Source organism: Oncorhynchus gorbuscha, linkage group LG24 (genome assembly GCF_021184085.1).
Source record: "Oncorhynchus gorbuscha isolate QuinsamMale2020 ecotype Even-year linkage group LG24, OgorEven_v1.0, whole genome shotgun sequence".
NCBI classification, from domain to species: Eukaryota; Metazoa; Chordata; class Actinopteri; order Salmoniformes; family Salmonidae; genus Oncorhynchus; species Oncorhynchus gorbuscha.
In genome coordinates this window covers 40,532,670-40,556,513 of record NC_060196.1, presented here as the reverse complement: position 1 = coordinate 40,556,513, position 23,844 = coordinate 40,532,670, and the positions used below count along the sequence as shown (strand labels likewise).

At 44.8% G+C, this 23,844-nt stretch overlaps 1 protein-coding gene across 4 annotated transcripts in view; it reads left to right on the top strand.

Moving 5' to 3' along the window:
- Positions 1-23,844, top strand: part of LOC124012546 (PHD finger protein 14-like) — a 166,807-nt gene that overhangs the window by 112,414 nt on the left and 30,549 nt on the right. For all 4 annotated transcript variants that reach the window (XR_006834737.1, XM_046326294.1, XM_046326295.1 and 1 more), the window contains one exon: positions 10,903-11,020. Coding sequence is in view for 3 of the 4 variants with exons in the window: in XM_046326294.1 (XP_046182250.1) it covers positions 10,903-11,020 (118 nt within the window). In the remaining variant the exon portion in view is untranslated. The remainder of the gene's footprint in view (positions 1-10,902; positions 11,021-23,844) is intronic.

Below are 23,844 nucleotides of genomic sequence, written 5' to 3'. Positions count from 1 at the left end.
ATTGAGTCGTGTGTGTTTGTATGTGAGGCATCGGCTGTGATTGCCTGTGGGGGAGGAGGAACAAGGGAACAAGTCTATGAGGACCCCTATAGAGGCCACACACTCCAGACCCTTTGAAGAGGGGAAATGTAACGTGAAGTTGCGAGACCTGTGATGAGAGCAGATCAAACCACGGCTAAGCCACCTGCTTGTCATCCCACTGAGAGGGAGACGGAGAGAGGGGAATGGGGAAAGGAAAAGAGAGAGAGAGGGTACAGGGGAGGATGTGGCAGAGAGGAGGGCCACTAAGAACTCCTGTCAGAGATTAAACAGCAGATGAAAGGGGATATTAGTCGCCCGCCAAAAGCAACATGTGTAGCAGACAAAACCAATCAATCGCCTACCTCATGCCCAATAAGATTACATCAATCAATAACTGCACTTTTGAGTGATTGGATTCTGTCTCCTTCCAGAGGAGAGTTGAGGAGGGAGAGATGGAGAAGGGGGGGACGAGCGAGCGTCTACATTTTCCCAATGATTAAAGCGGAGACAAATTGGTTTGATAACATCAAGGACCTTGCTGTGGCGAGGTCTATAAGGGCAGTGTTCAGTGCTGATAGAGGTTGAGTGACCACGTACGATGGACACAGTACGTGAAGAGGATGGTGGGGCTACTGCATCACCTAACTCTCAGACCAGGTAGCCAAGGACTGGCCTGCGCCACTGATAATGTATATAAGCTCAGTGAGGAAGAACTGGAAAACAAGTGGTAGCATATACAATGAAGGAGTAGTGGGCCTAAAACTGATCCTTGAGGGACACCATAGATAACTATTGTCATACAGCACCTGTTGTCATTGTCTTCAGAAAGTATTCACATCCCTTGACTTTTTCCTCATGTTGTTGTGTTAGTCTGAATTTAAAATGGATGACATTTAGATTTTGTACCACTGATCTACACACAATACTAAAAAATGTAAAGCTAAAATGTATTGTCAATAAGTATTCAACCCTTTTGTTATGGCAAGCCTAAATAAGTTCAGGAGTAAACATGTGCTTAACAAGTCACAAAAGTGCAAGAAAAGTGTTAACATAATTTTTAAACGACTACCCCATCTTTGTACCCCATACATATGTAAGGTCTTTGTACCCCATACATATGTAAGGTCCTTCAGTCAAGCAGTGAATTTCAAGCACAGATTCAACCACAAAGACCAGGGAGATTTTCCAATTACTTGCAAAGAAGGGCACCTACTGGTAGATGGGTAAAAACACTTTGGATGTTATATCAATACACCCAGTCACTACAAAGATACAGGTGTCCTTCCTAACTCAGTTACCGGAGAGCAAGGAAAATGCTCAGGGATTTCCATAAGGCCAATGGTGACTAAATTGAGTTACAGAGTTGGCTCCCAAGTAGCGTAGCGGTCACTACAGCCTGGGGTTCGATCTCAGGATGTGTCACAGCTGGCAGTGACCGGGAGTCCCATAGGGCGGCACACAATTGGCCCAGAGTCGCCCGGGTTAGGGGAGGGTTTGGCCAGGGAGGCTTTCCTAGTCACATCGTGCTCTAGCAACTCCTTGTGGAGGGCCGGGTGCCTTCAAGCTGACTTCAGTAGTCAGTTGGATAGTGTTTCCTCCGACACATTAGTGCGGGTGACTTCCCGTGAGCAGGTGTTAAGCAGCAGCACGTCTTGATGGGTCATGTTTGGGAGGACGCATTACTTGACCTTCACCTCTCCCGAGCCCGTTGGAGAGTTTCAGAGATGAGACAGGATCGTAACTACCAATTAGATATCACAAAATTGGGGAGAAGGTGAGAAGGGTGGAGTAAAATAAACTGTTAGAGTTTAACTATTGTCATAGGAGAAAACTGAGGATGGATCACCAACATTGTAGTTACTCCACAATACTAACCTAAATGACAGAGTGAAAAGAAGGAAACCTGTAAATAATACACATATTCCAAATCATGCATCCTTTTTGCAATAAGGCACTAAAGAAATGCTGCAAGTACGGAAAATTCAACATATCACTGAGTACTACTCCTCATATTCTCAAGCATATTGGTGGCAAGAATAATGGGCAAATATTGTGCAATCTAGGTATGCAAAGCTCTTAGGGTGTTTACCCAGAAAGACTGTAATTGCTACCAAAGGTGATTCTAACGTAATCTAATGTATTGACACAGGGGGTTGAATACTTATCTAATCGAGATATATTACCGTTTTATTTTCCATTAATAACATTTTTAAATAAAACCATTTTCTTCCACTTTGATATTAGAGTATTTTGCGTTGACAAAAAAAAAGAAGACAAATCCACTTTAATCCCACTAACACAATAAAATGAGGAAAAAGTCAAGGGGTGTGAATACTTTCTGAAGTCACTTTATAATGTACAAATTGTGAAAATAACATAGAATGTTTGTGTGTTGTACAATGTTAAAGAAATACTCCTAAATATAAATGCAGTTGATAAAAGATTCTGACTGAAATTGAAAGAAGTGGAAAACAGAAGGCGATCCAGTAGAACCGAAAGGAAATGTTTCTTCCTCTTGAACTTATTGCAAAATGCAGGACTCGTCATTTTGAATGTTAATGAAGTAATAATCATCTACTCATCAACCAGCAGCCAGATGGCTGGGTCAGCATCATGAGCAGTGTTTTAATTCAAAGATGCTCACCGAGATACACAACACAATAGGTTCATTAAAACAGATGTAATGGCAAAATGTAGATTTCCGCCGAAATATACGTACCCAAAAGTAACTGCTATTCATGTGTGGTTACATGTCAAAACTTGGTATATTTGGAAAGAGCACATCTGGGAGATTATGAGGAAATGATCAGAAGATAGATATGAGTTACATAGTTCAGAATACACAAGATCAAGCACACACAAAATAACCGTTTTTAAAATAATTTTTTAAAATAGTATTTCATTGACAAGCTAGAAGTGAATTATTGATGCCTAGAGTTGGAAACGCATCATTTGGCTTCCACAATATGTGAACAATATCAGGAAAAAAATGTGATTGATGTAAATATGTGAACCACACAATTTCTACCATATCAACCTCACTCAAACATTGTGGTGGTGTTATGGGGTATCCAGGGTACATTCAAGTGTCCTTTCAACCTCTCCATAGTGTCCAAATGTAGTAATTGCACTGTTTTTGCACACTTGATGTGCCTAAAAGTTATTGTTCACTAGAAAAGCTACATTTCTACAACACCAACCTCTCAAACATTGTGGTGTCGGGGGACAAGTGTGCAAAGATATAGTGACTTGGTGTCCATTCAATGTTGCCATTAAGTCATTCATCAGATAACATTGACAATAGGCTAGATTTGTTCTTACCAACCTAAGGATGAATTTAATATTCTCCATGTAGCTATAGCTCAAACACAGACCAAATTGAAGCTTACCTTGTAAGATGTTTGCTGTTTGGTGAAAACGTTGTGTAACGTTGTGTAATAAAAATGTTGACTCTCGGGCTGGTGGTCAATAACGGTAGGTCACAGGCAGACAAATACGACATCCTCATGATCTGTGGAGTCCCAGCTTTTGGTGTGTATAGATGTATTTTGTGTTCATTTTGTTTATGCTTCACAACGCTAATCAGAATGTAAGTAGCAGCCATCTTGAAATGAGGTCATCGGCTCGGCCTGACCGTATACATTTGTATGCCCGTATATGGTAGTAAGTCACACCAAAGAAGGCACAGATCAGATACTCAGCTTTCCGTCCACACCCTGCTTCTGTAGATAGGGGCTACCGTTCTCATACCAGACTGAATTGAAATGTAAAAAATCAAATAAGGTCCCCAAATATGGGGATGTTACATTTAAGAGGTTTTAAGGTCAAGTAATTAAAATAAGTAAGCAGGGCTAAGTGTCGTGTGCACACACACACAAATAAACACACACGCACTCGCCTAATAAAAGTTTTGGGAGGTGTTTCAAGTGTGCTTTTGTGTGCGGGTGCGCGTGCGTGTGTGTGTGCATGTCTCCGGCAGAGGAGTCTACCTCCTCCTCTCTTGGCCCTGTAGAGGAGATTCATGGTTAATCAATTGGTGATTGTGTGCCACAATAGGAGGGTAACTTATTAGCGCCGCAGACACACTTGTGGTCATTTGTCTTCTTTTCACTGATGAGGCCAGAGGGTGCTTTAAATTCCCCCTTGTTTCCTAGACAGATATGCCTACTCAGCCCATCTAGTGTGGGTGTGGTGTGTCTCTGCGTCCGTGTGTGTGTGGACCACCTGCCTCTGCAGGTTCCCTGCTGATGTGCACCAGCTGTTCGTCTCTGCTTCTACAACTTAGTACGGCGTCTCCCAACCGTGGTCTTCAAGTACCCTCAACAGTACACCGTTTGTATTGTAGCTCTGGACACGCTCACTAATCATCAAGCCCTCAACGTAGGTGTTTTTGTCCAGGGCTACAACAAAAATGTGTAATGTTGGGGATACTGGAGGACCAGGGTTGGGAAACACTGACTTCGTAAGATACCAATTATCTATGAATTGAATTGTTACTCTGGTTTTAGTCAATCTAACAGGTTTAGGGGCTGACACATAATATACTTGGTCCTGGACTAAAAACATGGAATAAGTCCAGGAAACCAGGTCTTGATGTGCACTTAGAAGACATGTCATCCACACCCCATTCTCAACCCCAAAACCTCCCCTACTGCATGTTCCCTATTCCCAATCACCAGTCACACTCTCTCATATGATGTTAATGTACTTAATTCCAGACACTAAACTAAATGATTTACACTTCGTTAGTTAAAGAGGATGATGACCTGGGCGGACTTTAACACCCATTAGCTATTCCACTACCGATTTGAATAGGTTGAATAGGATGTGAACAGAGCAGTTGTTACCGGTTTCCTCTGATGGCGTCTCCTTTAACTGCAGATCATGTAAGAGAGGCTGTTCTGAGCTGACAGTCTGCTGTCGACAGCAACACGTTTCTACATTGCCCTGTCACAGTGAATATATGGAGGAGATAGGGACAGAGGGGAGGAAATAGACGAATACAGACACAGCTACTGTAGTATGTAAAATATTGCCTGCCGTGGAATGAATTCACATTGATATATGTACACGGTTGTTTTAGTGTTTAATACCTCAGGTTTATGAAAGATAAACTATTTTACTTGAGGTGAACACCAGGGCAGCAAAAAGACGTCCTCTGGCCACGCTTTCCGGGAAGCGGTGTTGGATGTTTTATATTCTATCTTCTAGTCGTAATGTGTTTGTTATTTACTGTCTGTATCAGGGAAGGCATAGGTATTGTAGATGTCTTACCTTTTAGTTATCAGCGTTCATGGTATGGCTGCTGCACTAGTATCTTATTGGTTGTACTATCCCTTCCCACACAGGACGTTGGTAGACTTTATTCATTAGTACTTGCTTTTTGCACACTACAGCATGCAGTCTTTCAACAGATGCTGCTTCTTTGCGTTGTTGGCAGTAGCCTTTTTGTTCATACTGTGTACATTCAGATATTCACATCAACGTGGGAAGGTCTCCATTTCCTTCTGGTGCGACTACATGAAGCAGAATTCATTTGTAGGAGCGGTGACTGAACACCCATAGATTTCACAATAAACCCCTGCTCAGTATATTGACAGAGAATTGGAACAGATAGATTATGTTGGGGGGCTTAGCTTAGAACGATCCCCAGTGGTGGTTGATCCTGTGGGAATGGTGGGATTGGAAATAGCCTTGCCTGTCTGGAAGAGATAGGCCACTGTATGTGTACAAGAAACACAGTGACTCTGCTGTGGCGATATGTGTGTGACGGGTTCAAGGGGAGATGTCCACATGGTTGGGTTACTTCCTCATTAGTCTGTGAAGTAGACTAAGGCCTTTATTCATAATAGGTTCTTTAATTAGAATAGCGGTTCCTGGTAGTTGTTGTGGTGAAAAGGGCTCCTCTGACAGGAGGTGCTGGGTTCAACCCTCCGGAACTTCACCAGTTGTCATCACAACTTCACTGGGACTTAAATACACGTCTGGCTCTGTTTCGATATGCTGTTGTGTTACAGTCTCTCTATCCTAGACAAGTACAGTCATGTTTATTGGACTTTCAGGTAGCCTAAATCATGCATAGATATCCATGAGACATTTGCACAGAAATCGATCTTCATCCTATGTGGTTCACCTTCCCCAAGTCCCTCTCCCTCTCCTATCCCCTCCTCTCCTCTCCTCTCATCTCCCCCTCCTCCCCTCCTTTCCTCTCCCCCTCCTCCCCTCCTTTCCTCTTCCCCTCCTCTCCTCCCCTCTCCTTTTTCCCCTCCTCTTCCACTCCACCCCCTCTCCTCCTCTTCCCCTCCCCCTCTCCTCTTCCCCGTCTCCCCCTCTCCTCTTTCCCGTCTCCCCCTCTCCTCTTTCCCGTCTCCCCCTCTCCTCTTCCCCGTCTCCCCCCTCCCCTCATCCTCTCCTGTCCCCCTCCTCTCCTCTCCCCCTCCCGTAATAGAGATGAGAAGAGCGAATGAACAGATTGATCTCCCTGGGCTGGTATCTGGTTGATCAGATTTTCATTGAAAAATCTGAATCTCCCACATTGATTAGGACATAATTAGTTGATCATGGACTGGAAGGAGAGGAGGGAGAGAAGGATGGATGGACTGAAGGGCATTCAGGCTCAACCACTGGAATCTCATGAATGCTAAATTGAGTTTTAGTTGTCTCATTCTGTTTCCAACACAGAAAAACTCACTCAGGTAAACACCCACACACACCACACACACACAAAACCATATTGATGTGTGTGAAAGTCGATATTCCTATTTTGTTTTTTACTGCCTGTACTGTAAGGTTGCAAAACCCCGTTGCCTGACCCGAGGACACCATGGTAGGACGGTTTACTGGCTTGTGTAATGATAAAGCTGTCTGGCTAGCCAAACTATACAAAAAGCTATGCTCATAGTATGACAGGTGTGTAAGGTCAAGGGAAGGAGTAGTAACAGTGTGGTTTGATTTCATAATCATCTAATCCCTGACAACTACCTGCCCTGTCATGATCTGTCATTCTTAGTGTGTGTGTTTGTTTAGTTGATTAGGATCCCCATTAGCTACTGCACATGCAGCAGCTACTCTTCCTGGGCTCCACACAAAACGTACAAATACATGACAAAGTACAGAACAGTTGTAGACAAGAACAACATAAGATGTTACATCCAATTCAAATAAGAGTTATATATTGGAAACAGAGAGAAAACGAAAAATACTATACACACTATTCATATCTACATTAGTAGATATTGAGGACCTTGAAGACCTTGCTTTTTGCCTGTGTAACCTCTGGTGACAGATCATTCCATGATGACATGGCTCTATACAGAACTGAGTGACACATTACATCTGATTTTGGTTTGGGTACACTGAGGAAACCCGTAGTGGCCTGTCTGGTGGGTTATGGGTGTTTGTTTGAAGTGTATGCAAATAGATTATACAAGTGGTTAGGCATTTTCAACACACACATGTTTCTTTAGAAGAGAAGTAGACAATTTGTCCTCAACCATGAAAGACTATGATGCATGTTGTTAATGTTAGTAGTGTCTGTGCGGTTAAAGACGTGCTGCTTTGTTTTGAGTCAGCTGCAGCTTCTCTACTGCACCTGACTATATTACCTCTATATTACCAGATAGGAATCAAGATGGGAAACGATCAGAGCCTGAATATCTAGTACAGTTTATTCTTGTGTCAAAAACAAAGCAGACATGCCCTTCCCCATTTTCACAACAACTTTGTCAATATGGCTTGACCATGATGACTGACCATCCAATGTTACTCCTCGGAGTTCAGCTGCTTCACCTTGTTCAATGGTCACACCCTTTACACATATCTCCAGTAGAGGTTTAGGTCTACGAGGATGCTTTGAACCAAATGCAATGCTTTTGGTTTTAGAGGTATTTAAGACCAGTTTATTGATAATTACCAGTTCTGACACTGACCTTAACTCATTGCTGTTTTTTTTTAATGTATTTCTTTATTTCACCTTTATTTAACCAGGTAGACTAGTTGAGAACACCTTTATTTAACCAGGTAGACTAGTTGAGAACACCTTTATTTAACCAGGTAGACTAGTTGAGAACACCTTTATTTAACCAGGTAGACTAGTTGAGAACAAGTTCTCATTTGTAACTGCGACCTAGCCAAGATAAAGCAAAGCACTGCGACACAAACAACAACAGAGTTACACATGGAATAAACAAGCGTACAGTCAAAAACACAATAGAGACAAAATAAAGGCCATAGTAGCGAAGTGATTACAATTTAGCAAATCAACACTGGAGTGATAGATGGGCAGATGATGATGTGCAAGTAGAAATACTGGTGTGCAAAAGAGCAGAAGAGTAAATAAAAACAATATGGAGATGAGGTAGGTAGATTGGATGCACTATTTACAGATGGGCTATGTACAGCTGCAGCGATCGGTTAGCTGCTCAGATAGCTGATGTTTAAAGTTAGTGAGGGAAATATAATACTCCAGCTTCAGAGATTTTTGCAATTCGTTCCAGTCAGTGGCAGCAGAGAACTGGAAGGAAAGGCGGCCAAAGGAAGTTATCACTTTGGGGATGACCAGTGAGATATACCTGCTGGAGTGCGTACTACAGGTGGGTGTTGTTATCGTGACCAGTGAGCTGAGATAAAGCGGAGCTTTACCTAACAGTTAACTTATAGATGACCTGGAGCCAGTGGGTCTGGTGACGAATATGTAGCGAGGGACAGCCGACTAGAGCATACAGGTCGCAGTGGTTGGTAGTATATGGGGCTTTGGTGACAAAATGGATGGCACTGTGATAGACTGCATCCAGTTTGCTGAGTAGAGTATTGGAGGCTATCTTGTAAATGACATCGCCAAAGTCAAGGACCGGTAGGATATTCAGTTTTACGAGGGTTTGTTTGGTGGCATGAGTGAAGGAGGCTTTGTTGCAAAATAGGAAGATGATTCTCGATTTCATTTTGGATTGGAGATGTTTAATATGAGTCTGGAAGTAGAGTTTACAGTCTAGCCAGACACCTAGGTATTTGTATTTGTCCACATATTCTAAGTCAGAACCGTCCAGAGTAGTGATGTTAGTCGGGCGGGCAGGTGCAGGCAGTGAACGGTTGAAAAGCATGCATTTGGTTTTACTAGCGTTTAAGAGCAGTTGGAGGCCACGGAAGGAGTGTTGTATGGCATTGAAGCTCGTTTGGAGGTTAGTTAACACAGTGTCCTAAGAAGGGCCAGAATTATACAGAATGGTGTCGTCTGCGTAGAGGTGGATCATGGACCCGCAGCATTGATATATATACAGAGAAAAGAGTTGGGCCAAAAATTGAACCGTGTGGCTCCCCCATAGAGTCTGCCAGCGGTCCGGACAACAGGCCCTCTGATTTGACACACTGAACTCTCTCTGAGAAGTAGTTGGTGAACCAGGCGAGGCAGTCATTTGAGAAACCAAGGCTGTTGAGTCTGCCGACAAGAATACAGTGATTGACAGAGTCGAAAGCCTTGGCCAGGTCGATGAAGACGGCTGCACAGTACCGTATTTAATCAATGGCGGTTATGATATCGTTTAGTACCATGAGCGTGGCTGAGGTGCACCCGTGACCAGCTCGGAAACTGGATTGCACAGCGGAGAAGGTACGTGGGATTCAAAATGTTGGTGATCTGTTTTATTAAGTTGGCTTTCGAGGACTTTAGAAAGGCAGGGCAGGATGGATATAGGTCTGTAACAGTTTGGGTCTAAAGTGTCACCCCTTTGAAGAGGGGGATGACCGCGGCAGCTTTCCAGTCTTTGGGGATCTTGGATGATATGAAAGAGAGGTTGAACAGACTAGTAATAGGGGTAGCAAAAATTGCAGCGAATAATTTTAGAAGCAGATTTTCAAGCCCAGCTGATTTCTACGGGTCCAGGTTTTGCAGCTCTTTCAAAACATCTGCTATCAGGATTTGGGTGGAGAAGGTGGGAGGCTTGGGAAAGTAGCTGGGGGGTGCAGAGCTGTTGGCCGGGGTTGGGATAGCCAGGAGGAAAGCATGGCCAGCCGTAAAGAAATGCTTATTGAAATTCTTGATTATCTTAGATTTATCGGCGGTGACAGTGTTACCTAGCCTCAGTGCAGTGGGCAGCTGGGAGGAGGTGCTCTTATTCTCCATGGACTTTACAGTGCCTAAAACCTTTTGGAGTTCGAGCTACAGGATGCAAATTTCTGTTTGAAAAAGCTAGCCTTTGCTTTCCTGACTGACTGCATGTATTGGTTCCTGACTTCCCTGAAAAGTTGCATATCACTGGGACTATTCGATGCTAGTGCAGTCCGCCACAGGATGGTTTTGTGCTGGTCGAGGGCAGTCAGGTCTGGAGTGAATCAAGGGCTATATCTGTTCTTAGTTCTACATTTTTTGAAAGGGGCATGCTTATTTCAGATGTTGAGGAAATTACTTTCAAAGAACGACCAGGCATCCTCGACTGACGGGATGAGGTCAATATCCTTCCAGGATACCCCAGCCAGGTCGATTCGAATGGCCTGCTCGCAGAAGTGTTTTAGGGAGCGTTCGACAGTGATGACTCTCAGTTAACTTACTGGCTGTAGGTGCTGATGTGTGGAGTGTGCAATCATCAGGCTACATAGTCATTTTAGCTTCTTGTAAGACAAATCATTTGTAAAAATAGAAAAGAGCAGCGGCCCAAGGCAACTGCCCTGACGGACACCGCACATATCTGATGTTAAACAAGCTTCCATTGAAGAATACTCTGAGTTATATTGGAACTGTGTGTGTGTGTGTGTGTGTGTGTGTGTGTGTGTGTGTGTGTGTGTGTGTGTGTGTGTGTGTGTGTGTGTGTGTGTGTGTGTGTGTGTGTGTGTGTGTGTGTGTGTGTGTTCCACTGTATGTGACTCCTTCCCCACCTCTCTCTCCTGTAGGTGTGATGAGTGTTGTCTGTGCTACCACTTTGGCTGTCTGGACCCTCCCCTGAAGAAGTCTCCCAAGCAGACAGGATACGGCTGGATCTGCCAGGAGTGTGACACTTCCTCCTCCAAGGTGTGTGTGTGGGCACACAGGGTGGTGGTGATGACGTCTTCTTTTGGCTTATTCTGACGCCATCACATTATTGAAGCAGCAGTTAAACAGCTGAATTTGAGCCTACAACACATCTTACAAGGCCATCTATAGTTATATGAGTATTAAGGATCGATGGGATAGAAGCACGTGTTTGAAGTGGTAAGAGACTAGCGTTGACAACAGCCATGGCTTCACTTAAATTCCCCGATCTGCTTCCCGGGCTGTGGTATCTCTGTGAGCGACAGGGTGAAGTTCGTATGACATGACAGCAGAAACATGCATCTATGTGCCTTTTTTACCTTGAAACCGAAACTGACAGTGGGCCAAAATGGCCGCTACCATCACCAGTGTCATCATAGTTGCTCCATTGTCATACATTTTCATTTGAAATGTCCCTAACTGAAAATGGCAAGTCCCACCAGAAGGGCTTTTTTATTATTTTCCTCTATCTGCATTTGAAATAATGTTTTTCTTATTGAATTACAGTGTAATCAAGGGTAGCGTGCGGCAGCTTGTGAACCTAATTAAGTTGATAAATGTAAAGCACATTTCAATTTCTCCGGGAAAGGTCAGCCTGTCCTATTGGCTCTATGTGCGTAGAAAATGGGGGTTAATTGATGTTGCAGAAGGAGGAAGAGAAACATAAAAGCCTGAGGCATACTGAAAACGCTGCATGCTGGGAAAGATATGTTAAATTACAGGCAAAATGTAAAGGTTAAAGCTCAGTTAAAATGTTAGATAGCAGCGTTAGTGGAGGGTTAAAATGTTAGATAGCAGAGTTAGTGGAGGTTTAAAATGTTAGATAGCAGAGTTAGTGGAGGTTTAACATGTTAGATAGCAGAGTTAGTGGAGGGCTACAATGTTAGATAGCAGAGTTAGTGGAGGGTTACAATGTTAGATAGCAGAGTTAGTGGAGGGCTACAATGTTAGATAGCAGAGTTAGTGGAGGGCTACAATGTTAGATAGCAGAGTTAGTGGAGGGCTACAATGTTAGATAGCAGAGTTAGTGGAGGGTTACAATGTTAGATAGCAGAGTTAGTGGAGGGTTACAATGTTAGATAGCAGAGTTAGTGGAAGTTTAAAATGTTAGATAGCAGCGTTAGTGGAGGGTTAAAATGTTAGATAGCAGAGTTAGTGGAGGGTTACAATGTTAGATAGCAGAGTTAGTGGAGGGTTACAATGTTAGATAGCAGAGTTAGTGGAGGTTTAAAATGTTAGATAGCAGAGTTAGTGGAGGTTTAAAATGTTAGATAGCAGAGTTAGTGGAGGTTTAACATGTTAGATAGCAGAGTTAGTGGAGGGCTACAATGTTAGATAGCAGAGTTAGTGGAGGGTTACAATGTTAGATAGCAGAGTTAGTGGAGGGTTACAATGTTAGATAACAGAGTTAGTGGAGGGTTACAATGTTAGATAGCAGAGTTAGTGGAGGTTTAACATGTTAGATAACAGAGTTAGTGGAGGGTTAAAATGTTAGATAGCAGAGTTAGTGGAGGATTAAAATGTTAGATAGCAGAGTTAGTGGAGGGTTACAATGTTAGATAGCAGAGTTAGTGGAGGTTTAACATGTTAGATAACAGAGTTAGTGGAGGGTTACAATGTTAGATAGCAGAGTTAGTGGAGGTTTAACATGTTAGATAACAGAGTTAGTGGAGGGTTACAATGTTAGATAGCAGAGTTAGTGGAGGTTTAACATGTTAGATAACAGAGTTAGTGGAGGGTTAAAATGTTAGATAGCAGCGTTAGTGGAGGATTAAAATGTTAGATAGCAGAGTTAGTGGAGGGTTACAATGTTAGATAGCAGAGTTAGTGGAGGTTTAACATGTTAGATAACAGAGTTAGTGGAGGGTTACAATGTTAGATAGCAGAGTTAGTGGAGGTTTAACATGTTAGATAACAGAGTTAGTGGAGGGTTACAATGTTAGATAGCAGAGTTAGTGGAGGTTTAACATGTTAGATAACAGAGTTAGTGGAGGGTTACAATGTTAGATAGCAGAGTTAGTGGAGGGTTACAATGTTATATAGCAGAGTTAGTGGAGGGTTACAATGTTAGATAGCAGAGTTAGTGGAGGGTTAAAATGTTAGATAGCAGCGTTAGTGGAGGGTTAAAATGTTAGATAGCAGAGTTAGTGGAGGGTTAAAATGTTAGATAGCAGAGTTAGCGGAGGGTTACAAATTAGATAGCAGAGTTAGTGGAGGGTTACAATGTTAGATAGCAGAGTTAGTGGAGGGTTAAAATGTTAGGTAGCAGAGTTAGGGGAGGGTTAAAATGTTTGCGGACTGTGAATGTAAATGTTAGGTAGCTGACTGGAGACTTGTAGTTGTTGTAAAGCGTGTTGCTATAGCGCTGATGGGAATGGTTCATGAAGATGCATCGGTGTACATCAAATCATCAAATCAAATTCATTTATATAGCCCTTCGTACATCAGCTGATATCTCAAAGTGCTGTACACTGTGTCTACTGCTCTGTCTGTGTCTACTGCTCTGTCTGTGTCTACTGCTCTGCCTACTGCTCTGTCTGTGTCTACTGCTCTGCCTGTGTCTACTGCTCTGCCTGTGTCTACTGCTCTGCCTGTGTCTACTGCTCTGTCTGTTTCTACTGCTCTGCCCGTGTCTACTGCTCTGTCTGTGTCTACTGCTCTGCCTACTGCTCTGTCTGTGTCTACTGCTCTGTCTGTGTCTACTGCTCTGTCTGTTTCTACTGCTCTGCCCATGTCTACTGCTCTGTCTGTGTCTACTGCTCTGCCTACTGCTCTGTCTGTGTCTACTGCTCTGCCTGTGTCTACTGCTCTGTCTGTTTCTACTGCTCTGCCCATGTCTACTGCTCTGCCTATGTCTACTGCTCTAGTGTAAATAGTATTAGTCAAAGGGGAGAAGACAGGCTCCTGCTGTTAGTGTGTGTGGAGTGTGTTGATCTGAACAGAGGCTGAGGGAGGACACACACTCACTGGAAGAAGCAAACAATGGAAAGGAGATTTTCAAGGTTGGTAGGTGGGAAAGAAGAGAATGGAAAGGGAAGCACACAGGGATTAAACAAGTCTCTTATTAAAAGTGCTGCTGTTGGCAGCCTGCTGTGTGTGAGAGAGAGAGAGAGAGAGAGAGAGAGAGAGAGAGAGAGAGAGAGAGAGAGAGAGAGAGAGAGAGAGAGAGAGAGAGAGAGAGAGAGAGAGAGAGAGAGAGAGAGAGAGAGAGAGAGAGAGAGAGAGAGAGAGAGAGAGAGAGAGAGAGAGAGAGACCCCCAGGACCAGACCCAATCCTCTTTAATCACCCCCGTGCAACACACACTGGAACAAACATAACACATACACAACCAGGCAAACACACTCAGCATCTCTTACATGAACATACTGTCACACACCCATCTGGTATAGACACAGACACATCCATCTGATATAGCACACAGCGTGCACACACACACTTGCCCTCTCTCTCGTTACACACACTTCTGAAATCGTTTCATCCCCCCGGAGTATCTTGTCCTCATCCTCCCCTTCCCTCCCTCCCACCTCTCTCTACATCACTGTGTAAACCTTGGCAGTGGCGGCTCCTTCTCTGTGCCCAAAGGCAGAGAGGACTTTTACTCTGCTCCTCTTCAGCAGACAATAGTGGAGTTAGTAGAGGGGACTTTTACTCTGCTCCTCTTCAGCAGACAATAGTGGAGTTAGTAGAGGGGACTTTTACTCTGCTCCTCTTCAGCAGACAATAGTGGAGTTAGTAGAGGGGACTTTTACTCTGCTCCTCTTCAGCAGACAATAGTGGAGTTTGTAGAGGGGACTTTTACTCTGCTCCTCTTTAGCAGACAATAGTGGAGTGAGTAGAGGGGACTTTTACTCTGCTCCTCTTCAGCAGACAATAGTGGAGTTAGTAGAGGGGACTTTTACTCTGCTCCTCTTCAGCAGACAATAGTGGAGTTTGTAGAGGGGACTTTTACTCTGCTCCTCTTTAGCAGACAATAGTGGAGTGAGTAGAGGGGACTTTTACTCTGCTCCTCTTCAGCAGACAATAGTGGAGTTAGTAGAGGGGACTTTTACTCTGCTCCTCTTCAGCAGACAATAGTGGAGTTAGTAGAGGGGACTTTTACTCTGCTCCACTTCAGCAGACAATAGTGGAGTTAGTAGAGGGGACTTTTACTCTGCTCCTCTTCAGCAGACAATAGTGGAGTTAGTAGAGGGGACTTTTACTCCTCTTCAGCAGACAATAGTAGAGTTAGTAGAGGGGACTTTTACTCCTCTTCAGCAGACAATAGTGGAGTTAGTAGAGGGGACTTTTACTCCTCTTCAGCAGACAATAGTGGAGTTTGTAGAGGGGACTTTTACTCTGCTCCTCTTCAGCAGACAATAGTGGAGTTTGTAGAGGGGACTTTTACTCAGCTCCTCTTTAGCAGACAATAGTGGAGTGAGTAGAGGAGACTTTTACTCTGCTCCTCTTCAGCAGACAATAGTGGAGTTAGTAGAGGGGACTTTTACTCTGCTCCTCTTCAGCAGACAATAGTGGAGTTAGCAGAGGGGACTTTTACTCTGCTCCTCTTCAGCAGACAATAGTGGAGTTAGTAGAGGGGACCTTTACTCTGCTCCTCTTCAGCAGACAATAGTGGAGTTAGTAGAGGGGACTTTTACTCTGCTCCTCTTCAGCAGACAATAGTAGAGTTAGTAGAGGGGACTTTTACTCCTCTTCAGACAATAGTGGAGTTAGTAGAGGGGACTTTTACTCTGCTCCTCTTCAGCAGACAATAGTGGAGTTTGTAGAGGGGACTTTTACTCTGCCCTCTTTAGCAGACAATAGTGGAGTTAGTAGAGGGGACTTTTACTCTGCTCCTCTTCAGCAGACAATAGTGGAGTTAGTAGAGGGGACCTTTACTCTGCTCCTCTTCAGCAGACAATAGTGGAGTTAGTAGAGGGACCTTTACTCCTCTTCAGCAGACAATAGTGGAGTTAGTAGAGGGGACTTTTACTCCTCTTCAGCAGACAATAGTGGTTAGTAGAGGGGACTTTTACTCCTCTTCAGCAGACAATAGTGGAGTTAGTAGAGGGGACTTTTTCTCTGCTCCTCTTCAGCAGACAATAGTGGAGTTAGTAGAGGGGACTTTTACTCTGCTCCTCTTCAGCAGACAATAGTGGAGTTTGTAGAGGGGACTTTTACTCTGCTCCTCTTTAGCAGACAATAGTGGAGTGAGTAGAGGGGACTTTTACTCTGCTCCTCTTCAGCAGACAATAGTGGAGTTAGTAGAGGGGACTTTTACTCTGCTCCTCTTCAGCAGACAATAGTGGAGTTAGTAGAGGGGACTTTTACTCTGCTCCACTTCAGCAGACAATAGTGGAGTTAGTAGAGGGGACTTTTACTCTGCTCCTCTTCAGCAGACAATAGTGGAGTTAGTAGAGGGGACTTTTACTCCTCTTCAGCAGACAATAGTAGAGTTAGTAGAGGGGACTTTTACTCCTCTTCAGCAGACAATAGTGGAGTTAGTAGAGGGGACTTTTACTCCTCTTCAGCAGACAATAGTGGAGTTTGTAGAGGGGACTTTTACTCTGCTCCTCTTCAGCAGACAATAGTGGAGTTTGTAGAGGGGACTTTTACTCAGCTCCTCTTTAGCAGACAATAGTGGAGTGAGTAGAGGAGACTTTTACTCTGCTCCTCTTCAGCAGACAATAGTGGAGTTAGTAGAGGGGACTTTTACTCTGCTCCTCTTCAGCAGACAATAGTGGAGTTAGCAGAGGGGACTTTTACTCTGCTCCTCTTCAGCAGACAATAGTGGAGTTAGTAGAGGGGACCTTTACTCTGCTCCTCTTCAGCAGACAATAGTGGAGTTAGTAGAGGGGACTTTTACTCTGCTCCTCTTCAGCAGACAATAGTAGAGTTAGTAGAGGGGACTTTTACTCCTCTTCAGACAATAGTGGAGTTAGTAGAGGGGACTTTTACTCTGCTCCTCTTCAGCAGACAATAGTGGAGTTTGTAGAGGGGACTTTTACTCTGCCCCTCTTTAGCAGACAATAGTGGAGTTAGTAGAGGGGACTTTTACTCTGCTCCTCTTCAGCAGACAATAGTGGAGTTAGTAGAGGGGACCTTTACTCTGCTCCTCTTCAGCAGACAATAGTGGAGTTAGTAGAGGGGACCTTTACTCCTCTTCAGCAGACAATAGTGGAGTTAGTAGAGGGGACTTTTACTCCTCTTCAGCAGACAATAGTGGTTAGTAGAGGGGACTTTTACTCCTCTTCAGCAGACAATAGTGGAGTTAGTAGAGGGGACTTTTTCTCTGCTCCTCTTCAGCAGACAATAGTGGAGTTAGTAGAGGGGACTTTTACTCCTCTTCAGCAGACAATAGTGGAGTTAGTAGAGGGGACTTTTACTCCTCTTCAGCAGACAATAGTGGAGTTAGTAGAGGGGACTTTTTCTCTGCTCCTCTTCAGCAGACAATAGTGGAGTTAGTAGAGGGGACTTTTACTCCTCTTCAGCAGACAATAGTGGAGTTAGTAGAGGGGACTTTTTCTCTGCTCCTCTTCAGCAGACAATAGTGGAGTTAGTAGAGGGGACTTTTTCTCTGCTCCTCTTCAGCAGACAATAGTGGAGTTAGTAGAGGGGACTTTTTCTCTGCTCCTCTTCAGCAGACAATAGTGGAGTTAGTAGAGGGGACTTTTTCTCTGCTCCTCTTCAGCAGACAGTAGTGGAGTTAGTAGAGGGGACTTTTACTCCTCTTCAGCGGACAATAGTGGAGTTCGTAGAGGGGACTTTTACTCCTCTTCAGCAGACAATAGTGGAGTTAGTAGAGGGTACCTTTACTCCTCTTCAGCCGACAATAGTGAAGTTAGTGTTTGCAAAACATCTCACAATCATTGTGTACATTCAGCTTGTTTGTACAAATACCACAATGTCCTTTTTTTGATAAATGGTACACAAACGGTTAAAAAACATTCCAATGTGTTTTAAGGTTTTACGGCAGTAATAGACGGAAGTGGAAGTGCGTGTTGGAGATAATTTCCTCGACTTTGCACTCTGGGAGATGAGAGCAGTATTTAAGGAAAGTTAGTCTGTAATATGGAGCTTGTAAATGCCAAGCCGTTGCTGCCTGCTGCGAAATCGCTTGTGCCTGTGGGATAGCAATGTTGCTTTAAATGCCAACTTTAAGTGCAACTGAATCGTACCTGACCAAACGTCTCAACGTTGATTTACCTGTGAGAGGAGAGAGGAGAGGAGCTAGTGGGTGTGGGTGGGTCACACAGAGCTGTGTCAGCCTGTTGCTCTGACAGTGGGGGAGGATGAACAGAACGTGCTGCAACGTGGATGATGATTTGTGTCCGTCCCCGCCCTGGCTGACTGGTAGCTGAGTGGAAGGAACATAGTTAAGGAAGAGAAGGAAAGTTAGTTGGGAGGTAGGTTGGGAGCGAGGACACTGGTGCCAGCGAGTGAGTCAAAGTCATTTGGATGTAAGTTGAGGTAACACAGTATGAAGCTTGATTAAGCTTGAAATAGTCAATTAACTTTTAAACGTATTTTGTTTGTGTGTGACCAACAAATATTTGCAGTGCAGTGCAGTGCAGTGCAGTGCAGTGCAGTGCAGTGCAGTGCAGTGCAGTGCAGTGCAGTGCAGTGCAGTGCAGTGCAGTGCAGTGCAGTGCAGTGTGCCCTGTCCATGCCTTCACCGTCCTTAAATAAAGCACACAGATATGCCTGTGAACCATTTGTCTGGTCCAAACATTGGGTTGAAGTAGTACAGCAGCAAGATTTCACTTGATGATGAGTCTGGTCCATGATATTGTGGAGCCCACATGTAGTCACTCTGTCTACCTTCCATCCATCAATCCTCTCTCTGTGTTTCAGAGTGTTTCTCTCTCTCTAAAGGTCACAGTAAATAAGGTACTGCCTCGGAGCTCTTGATTAATTCTGAAATCTCCGAGGATGATCTGTCTGTTTGGATTATAACATGGAATGCGTTATGAATGGTCTTTCCCTGCGTCGCCATCGCTCTACGGTTGCAAGTAGGAATGCGCTCGTTGGTGTCGGCAGTCGCACACATTTCTGTTTGTGTGTGTGAGCGCGGCTAGGACAGGGTAATAAAAGTCTTTATTAGACAGCCAGGAGTTCATTACAGAGGCTCTGTTTCTCCCTGCCTGCCTGGCTTAGATAAACCTGTGGCCTGACCAAGGCCAGATCCCTACTGACATCCCTGCCTCCCCCATCACTCCAGGTCCTGGCCCAATAGATCCCAGTATTAAACTGACAGTCTTACCGTAACATACAGATGGCCTTTAATTCCCGAGCCCGTTACTCGGCAGCCACGGTGCCGGGAGGGGCTTGTTTAAAGCTTTATTTCCACCCCGCATCGTGGCCGCGTCTCTGCCGGCCGGCCAGCTCTCTATCTAGACGCCTCTGTAATGTATTGGGCCTGGAGATGTGGAGAGGAGAGGGGGTGGAGGGTTTTGAAATGCCAGCAGCTTCAAGTTGCCCAGGCAGCAGTTAAAGCAGTTGGAACGCTCTGCAACGGATGGATGGAGGGTTAGTGTGTGGGCAGAGCTTCTTTAGATACACTTGGGACTTTTCTTGTCATCAAAAGACTTCTAACTGTCCATGAAAGAGTGATGATTTTGTCCTTTTTTTTTTTTACCAAGAAATGACCAAGTTCAAAATGGCGTAATTTGTTTGTAGCGTGACCTTGAAGTTCAACACCACTTGTGTGTTTAAAGTCGTCAACGTTGGTGGTTTCGTGCGCGTGCGCTACTGTGTTTCATTTGATGGTATGAGCCGTTAATGAGCCAGACCTACTCTAGTGTTTTGTCCTTGTTTACTGGGGTTTACAATTAATGTGCTTTTTGATGCAGTTTCTCAGGAATTCTAAATGGCAGGCCTATTCTCTATGTGGGCCCTGGTTGAACAGATTCATCTGTAGGGAATAGGGTACCATTTGGGATGCACACTAAGTGTTTTGTAATTGTTTACAGGGTTGCAGTTAATGTGCGTTTGGATGTTGTTTTGATGTTCTACCCGATTCGGAGGACGATTACCTTCTACACGCGGCGCCATCAATCAGGAGGCTTTGCGCTTGACCTGTGAAGGTAGCTAATTAAGTTAGCCTAATTAACTTAATGACTTGTCACACACCAGTGGCTTTACTAGAGGAGAGGGAATTGAAAGAAGAATAGGAATCATTACTCATCAGATGGAATGACATGTATAACGCTCATGTCTGATATGAGAGATGGGGGAGACCATGTTTCACCAACTAACATCAGATCAGGTTTTATCTCAGAAAAATACAAACATTTCAGTTAGTATTATACTGATTTTTCTATTGACAATCCTTTCCCACTCAGTTTGAATTTCAACCTATTCGTTTTTTGAGGCCAGGAAGGAGCTGGTACGATGTACATTACTGTCGGTTTAGTGATGTTATATATATGCAGGCCTCAGCCACTACTCTGAGAGCACTTGATTCAGTGTATCATGAAGCCCTCAGGTTCATTACAAATCAGAAACGTCTAACACATCATTGTGATCTCTACAGCGCTGTTGGCTGGTCGTCATTGACCTTGCGTAGGTTTAAACACTGGTATACACTGATTTATAAGGCCATATTGGGTAAAATGCCATTTTATCTCTGTTCTTTTTTAGTCAGGTCAGTAAATGTATATCAATTACGGTCCCATTCTGATTTGCTTCTAACATACCAATAATTAGAACAGGACATGGTAGAAATAGTTTTAGTTACTTAGCAACGTGGTCCTGGAATTCTCTCCTGAACTTTTCAAAATGTGGTGATCTAGTTTTGTTGGTGGAGTTTAAACACTTAATCAATGTATATATCATAGAAGAGTGTAATTGTTTTTAGGCCAGCTGTTTTTAGTCAAGATGTTTGTGTTTTTAATATATAATGTTTTTTGTTGTACTGTTTGTGTGTTTATAGTTTTGTTAATTGTTGTGTCAGTGTATTGTTTTGTCTGAAACGTTGTTCCCCCTGATGCTATTGGACCAGGTCTCTCTTGGAAAAGAGATGTTATCTCAATAAGAAAAAATCTGTATAAAAAAAAGGTAAAATAAAATAGTTTGGTCCAGCATAGTTGAAGACGAGAATCCCTGTACTAGTGTGTGATCCCTATACCGTAAGGACACCTGCATGCCTTAAAGACTTACCAGATCAATAACAAGCAACTCCTTCTCAATCCAACCAAAGCCTGATGAACTCATAAACGGAGGTTGTGTTTCACATACGGCCCAAGTTTAACCACAGTTTAGTGTGATTTAAAGGCTAGAAGGGACGGCTAAACTCGACCGTGGGGACTGCCGTAATAGCGGTCCGCGGCCCAGGGTGGCCGAGTAGGCTGGGAGAGAGGCTGAACTGAAGACGGAGGGAAAATCAATGACCAGACGTCACCTCCATCACTTTAACTAAGCCACCACGGGCCTCCGGCCGCCCCTCTCAGGGGCCAATTTGCAGAAAGTAAACAGCATTGTGTGATCTGTGATTGCTGTTCTGCTGGGGTCCCCTGTGACCACCGCCATAGGAGCATTACTCAGGAGCCAAGTAATAACCCTGTTACATGGTGGCCACTTCACTACTGGGACCCCTAGAGTACAATACCTGCTGTATGGCCATGAATTAATAGACTCTCAGACTGGAGCAGACCATGAAGATGTGATGAAAATGGGACTACGCCACCACGCCCTGAAATGTGCTGAGGCGGCATAATAACCCTGTTACATGGTGGCAACTCAGAACCAGCTCCACTACATACTGGATGTGTACTCAGCTCCCAGGACCAGCTCCACTACATACTGGATGTGTACTCAGCTCCCAGGACCAGCTCCACTACATACTGGATGTGTACTCAGCTCCCAGGACCACCTCCACTACATACTGGATGTGTACTCAGCTCCCAGGACCAGCTCCACTACATACTGGATTTGTACTCAGCTCCCAGGACCACCTCCACTACATACTGGATGTGTACTCAGCTCCCAGGACCAGCTCCACTACATACTGGATGTGTACTCAGCTCCCAGGACCAGCTCCACTACATACTGGATGTGTACTCAGCTCCCAGGACCACCTCCACCACATACTGGATGTGTACTCAGCTCCCAGGACCACCTCCACTACATATTGGATGTGTACTCAGCTCCCAGGACCACCTCCACTACATACTGGATGTGCACTCAGCTCCCAGGACCAGCTCCACTACATACTGGATGTGTACTCAGCTCCCAGGACCACCTCCACTACATCCTGGATGTGTACTCAGCTCCCAGGACCACCTCCACTACATCCTGGATTTGTACTCAGCTCCCAGGACCACTCCACTACATCCTGGATTTGTACTCAGCTCCCAGGACCAGCTCCACTACATACTGGATGTGTACTCAGCTCCCAGGACCACCTCCACTACATCCTGGATGTGTACTCAGCTCCCAGGACCACCTCCACTACATCCTGGATGTGTACTCAGCATCCTGGATGTGTACTCAGCTTCCAGGACCAGCTCCACTACATCCTGGATGTGTACTCAGCTCCCAGGACCAGCTCCACTACATCCTGGATGTGTACAGCTCCTACATCCTGGATGTGTACTCAGCTCCCAGGACCACCTCCACTACATACTGGATGTGTACTCAGCTCCCAGGACCACCTCCACTACATACTGGATGTGTACTCAGCTCCCAGGACCACCTCCACTACATACTGGATGTGTACTCAGCTCCCAGGACCACCTCCACTACATACTGGATGTGTACTCAGCTCCCAGGACCAGCTCCAGGACCACCTCCACATCCTGGATGTGTACTCAGCTCCCAGGACCACCTCCACTACATCCTGGATGTGTACTCAGCTCCCAGGACCACCTCCACTACATCCTGGATGTGTACTCAGCTCCCAGGACCACCTCCACTACATCCTGGATGTGTACTCAGCTCCCAGGACCACCTCCACTACATCCTGGATGTGTACTCAGCTCCCAGGACCACCTCCACTACATCCTGGATGTGTACTCAGCTCCCAGGACCACCTCCACTACATCCTGGATGTGTACTCAGCTCCCAGGACCACCTCCACTACATCCTGGATGTGTACTCAGCTCCCAGGACCACCTCCACTACATCCTGGATGTGTACTCAGCTCCCAGGACCACCTCCACTACATCCTGGATGTGTACTCAGCTCCCAGGACCACCTCCACTACATCCTGGATGTGTACTCAGCTCCCAGGACCACCTCCACTACATCCTGGATGTGTACTCAGCTCCCAGGACCAGCTCCACTACATCCTGGATGTGTACTCAGCTCCCAGGACCACCTCCACTACATCCTGGATGTGTACTCAGCTCCCAGGACCAGCTCCACTACATCCTGGATGTGTACTCTATGAAGACTGTGGGAGCAGCAGACACAAAGACAGAAAGGATTGCACATGCCACCACTCTCTGAGACCTGCTGATGCAGCTTATAACCTCTTTGCGATGCCGTTTTGTTGCTGGTGGAAGTAAAGCAATAGTCGTAGGGCATTAGGTGAGTTCAGCTCATCTTTTGATAATGGCCTTTTTCAAAAGTGGCCAGATTTAATTGCAAGTAAAAATCAAAAACAAACATTTTGTGGCTACAACATTTATGACCAGGACACGTAAAGGTAAAGTAGGAACAATCACCAGTGTTTGGGCTCAGCATCTTGCATGTGGCTGAGCAAATACAGTCTAGCGACTGTGGCGGGCCGGGCGCAGTGCACGCTGACACGGTCGCCAGGTGTACAGTGTTTCCTCTGACACATTGGTGCGTCTGACTTCCGAGTTAAGCAAGCAGTGTGTCAAGAAGCAGTGTGGCGGGGTCA